Here is a 5,000-nt window from a genome sequence, read left to right on the forward strand (position 1 = left end):
ACTCTGGAATATTAATCATTTGATCTCCTTAAACCTTTTCTAATGTAAATAAAACCGTCTAATCACACCACAAACTCCCAGTACTGAAGAGGTTAACCGCGTCAATACTGGGCGACATTTTTACCTTGAGATCTGTGTTCGATTAGACCATTTTATTGACATTAGGAAGAGTCTATGGAGGTCAGAAGATTAATGGCCACAGTCTTCACTATTTTAATCCCCACACAAGTTTCTGAAGTTGTGTAAAATCAATTAATAATAACCAGAATGAGGATTTTTTCAACGCAAGAGGGAAAAGAAGACTAGAAGAAGAGAGAAGATTAGAAAAAAAAAAAACTCACTAGAAATGTCAGTCCCTTAAAAGATTAATATAGAAATATCCAAAAGTCAAGGACAAATGTATGAAAACACATCCTGGTACCCAAAGGAATTAAAACCTCCTTCTAATACCAACATCTAATACGTCCTGGTATACTGAAGAGAATTAAAACCCCTTCTAATACAAACACCTAATCTAAGTCTATTCCAATACCACACTAGCGACTCCCACGTACCGGAGACCAGTCAGTGTAGTACCAGTGGGGCGGGCACGGGTCTGGGTTGCAGGATTGGGTGTCGTTGGGTTTGGCTGTGGCGTCGCATTCAATATCCAGTGTGGCCCGGAAGGTGCCCCTTAGGAACACCACACACACCACTTCACGGGAGCGAGTTCCGTTGCCGCATTCATCAGAGCACTGGTGGATGTAGTAGTAGTGGTAGTAGTAGTAGTAGTAGTAGTAGTAGTAGTAGTAGTAGTAGTAGTAGTAGTAGTAGTAGTAGTTGCGTAAAGAATAAATAGTTTTAGTATAGTGGGTTAATATTTGAGAGAAGCCGGAGGGATGGGAAGGGAAGGAAGGAAGGAAGGAAGGAAGGAAGGAAGGAAGGAAGGAAGGAAGGAAAGATGGATTACATAAAGAGGTCGATAAAGGAGGAAGGGTGAGGAGTTGCGTGTGTAAAGGAGGAGGAGGAGGAGGAGGAGGAGGAGGAGGAGGAGGAGGAGGAGGAGGAGGAGGAGGAGGAGGAGGAGGAAGAGGAGAAGGTGCACGATGAACCAAAAGACAGGAAGTAAAAAAGGTAGACATGAAGGTCGGAAGGAAGGAACAAGCATCGAGAAAAAAAAAAAAAAAAAAACAGATGAACAAACACTCAGTAAGTCAGTAGTTCTTCACCTTTGCACCAACACGCCCCTTCTAATAATGTGTCCTTCCCTCCACGCCCTTCCCCCCCCATTGACTCTATGAACACAACTCCTTCCCTGATTATAAAGAGGCGATAATTTTGCATTTTTTCATAACCACATTACTTGACCATTATAGTTAAATAAATGACAAATATAATCACAGAAATTCCTGCTTTTTTTTTTCCCAAGGGCTCACACCTCCCATGTCAAGAACCACTGCACTAAATGGCTAAAACATACAAAATTATTAAATAGAAACAATACATAGAACAACAGAGAAGAGAGGGTAAGAAAATGATAATAGAAAAAGTTAGAATACATAAAATCACAACAAAAATAAGAAAATGGCAATTCAAGTAACTCCATGACAAATTTTCGAATGTAATGCAATGTTTTCATGCGATCAGTGAGGTTTAAGTAGCGTGCCTCGGGTTAGCACTTGGATGGGTGACCGCCTCTATACAAATTTATTATAGCATGCAAGTATAGAACACACACACACACACACACACACACACACACACACACACTCACCCACCCACCCATCCACACACACACACACATACACCCACACACACACACACACACACACACACACACACACACACACACACACACACACACACACACACACACACACACACACACACTCATCCCTCCCCCTCACACACACACGCATACACATACCTCCCCTTCAACACCCACATCCACACACACACACACACACACACACAACCAAGTCAATACAAGGTTAGTTCCCTCTTACAGGTGACCAGGGCCCAGTGAACCAGGCGGCGGCGCAGGCGTTGGGTAGGGGACAGGGGCGGGTGTCCGGGGGGCGCTGGGTCAGGTCACACTCCCCTTCCACTGAGTTGACCCCCGGCAGACACCACACGCGGCGTCTCTGCACTCCATCCTCACACCCGCCGAAGCACTGGGTGAGAGGAGTGGCGGTAAGTGGAAGGGAGGATATAGGAAGGGGAAATGCAGGAAGAGGAAAAGGAGTGATTGATTGGATAGGAGGAGAAAGGACGGGAAATACAGGAAGAGGAAAGGAAGGATTAAGTGGATGGAAGTGGAAAGGAAGGGATAATAGAGGAAGAGGATAGGAAGGAAGGACTGGTTGAGTGGATATGAGAAAGGAAGGAAATGAAGGAAAAGGAGAGAAAATGGCAAGAAGAAAGACGGTGTTGAAAAAAAAGAACGAAGTGAAATAAAAAAAGATAAAAAAAGGTGGAAAACAGGAAAGTAGAGGGAAAAAACATTAAAAAAGGAAAGGTAGGAGAGGAAATCGGTAACTTAATCAATACGAAACAAAAATAAACACAATATTACCAGAAAAAAAGTTTCACTGAGATGAAAAAAGAAAGAAAAAGAAAAAGAAAGGCATGAACAGGAAAAAAAAACGTTAAGAAAGTAGAAGTGTGAACAAGAAAAGAAACTCAAACTCTGACCTAACCTAACCTAACCTAACCTAACCTAACCTAACCTAACCTAACCTAACCAAACCAAACAAAACAAAATCAAACCTGACTTAACCTAACCGATCCTAACCTAACCTAACCCAATCCAACCTAATCTAACCTAACCTAACCTAACCTAACCTAACCTAATCTAACCTAACCCAACCCAACCCAACCTAACCTAACCTAACCTAACCTAATCTAACCTAACCTAACCTGACCTAACCCAACCCAACCTAATCTAACCTAACCTAACCTAACCTAACCTAACCTAATCTAAACCATTTTTTCCCATTATAGAATGAGATGGAGACGTAAATAAAAGCAGAGTGGGAGAGACAAAGGAAGGAAAAACACATGATAACTCACTCTACCCTAACTAACCTACGAAAAAAAAGAAAAAAGGAAACATAAAGAAGAGGAGTGGAGTGGAATAACGAAAACAAAAGATAAAAAAAAGAGCGAGAGAGGAAGGTCAGTGATAATGAGGAGCAAGGGCTGGTGGAGGAATGAATAATTAAAAAAAAAAAAAAATAGAGATCATTATGTAGGATAATTAAGAACCATTAATAGACACTAATGAATCTCTCTCTCTCTCTCTCTCTCTGGAAGGACTGATGACTGCAACACATAACAAATGAAAATAAACACTAATAACGATGAAGATACAAGATAATAAATAAATAAATGAACGAAAATTTAAAAGAAACTAAAAAAAAATGAAATTGTATGTTGCTTCACTAATAACTTAACTAAATAACTGGAAACAAAATAGAAAATTCACTCACTTTCTCTTAGTTAAAATAATAAATATAACAAATAAATTAATAAATAAATAGATATATAAACAAATGGTAAATAATAAATCAATCAAAGAATAGATAAGTAGATAAACAAATAAATAAATATAATACGCGTTACTTTACTGACAACTTAATTACATAGACAAGTTCACCTCAGCCTTGTTCTAAATCCGTGTTATTTTTTTTTATTTATCTATTTTTTTTTTTTTTATCATTACAATCCCTTGACCTGATATTACTGAAGAGGGAGGAGAGAAGTTTCGAGACGTTTATCTCTTTCTTGTGGCTAACTCTCTTTCTCGGACCTATTCGGGAACTGGCATCCAAGTGGGCCCTCCTCCTTTTTTTTTTTTTTTTTTTTTTTGCTAGGTTGGTTGTTTAATCGCTTTTTGTTTCCCTTGACTAAATTTTCCTCTTATAAAAAGGAATGAGAAATTAAATAAACGAATAGATTGAAAGTAACATGGCTGACAACAATAACGACAACAAAAAAAAAAAAAAAAACTTGCAACAATATATACTGGACTTCTCTTACAAAAAAAAAAAAAGTAAAGAAAAACAATATGGACGACAACAACACTAGATTTCACTTCCTACAAAAAAAAAAAAAAAAAAAAATAAATAAATAAATAAAAAAAAAATATACCAAGAATAGAACACAAATCGAAAGAAAGAAAGAAAGAAAGAAAAAAAAAAGTGGGAACTGATACAAAGGCTTTCAATCCCACGCCAACAGGATTGGATTGCACTGGCCTGGCTGACAACAAAATAAAACAGAAATAGATAAAATAAATTAAATAGATGGATAAAAAGCAATATGGGTAACAACAACAACAACAACAACAACAACAACAGCAACAACAGTAGCGGCCCACCTCCTCAGACCAGTCAGTGTAGAACCAGGTGTGGTGGGCGCAAGAGTGGGCGTGGCACAGCTGCTGGGAGGGCGGCTTCTCCTGGATGTTGCACTCCTCGGCCCCCACGCGCCTCCCGTCAGCCCTGCACGTCACCTGCCGCGTCTTGAGCCCCGTGCCGCATTCCACCGAGCACTGATACACGGGGATGAGGTCACAGTGGCATGCTTTAGTTACTCATTATATTTATTTACATACTCGTTTTCTATGTTTATAAGAAAAAATGTGATAATTATATGGGTGACTTGTATAAGATTGATCCCCACGCTTCGTAACAGCTTTGGGTACGTGAAGTTTAAATTATGACAATAGCCAATGTTTTTTCTTCTTTATGTATTAATTTTCAGTGTGATTTGGTAGCTAAATGTTCATAATACAGCACTGCTACTGTAACTGACCAACTGATTGAGTAATAATAATAGATAATATATAAATTCATCGATGATCATTTTTGTAAACATGATGACCTTCTATTTCAATTAATATGAGAAAATTAAGGTCAATGGAGAAAACACTATTAACTTATAGGGTACTTTTGTTACAGCTCCACTAAACGTGATATGAATCCTTAACCCCTTCAGTACTGGGACACATCTTTACC

The 5,000-nt window shown here is 38.8% G+C and overlaps 1 protein-coding gene across 1 annotated transcript in view; it reads right to left on the reverse strand.

Annotated features, from left to right (window-relative positions):
* The window catches only part of LOC123508933 (ADAMTS-like protein 4), a 24,940-nt gene that overhangs the window by 2,551 nt on the left and 17,389 nt on the right, over positions 1-5,000 (reverse strand). The window contains 3 exon segments of the mRNA XM_045262966.1: positions 555-734; positions 1,986-2,153; positions 4,361-4,534. Coding sequence (XP_045118901.1) covers positions 555-734; positions 1,986-2,153; positions 4,361-4,534 — 522 coding nt within the window.

The sequence above is a fragment of the Portunus trituberculatus genome, chromosome 25, assembly GCF_017591435.1.
Source record: "Portunus trituberculatus isolate SZX2019 chromosome 25, ASM1759143v1, whole genome shotgun sequence".
Classification (NCBI taxonomy): domain Eukaryota; kingdom Metazoa; phylum Arthropoda; class Malacostraca; order Decapoda; family Portunidae; genus Portunus; species Portunus trituberculatus.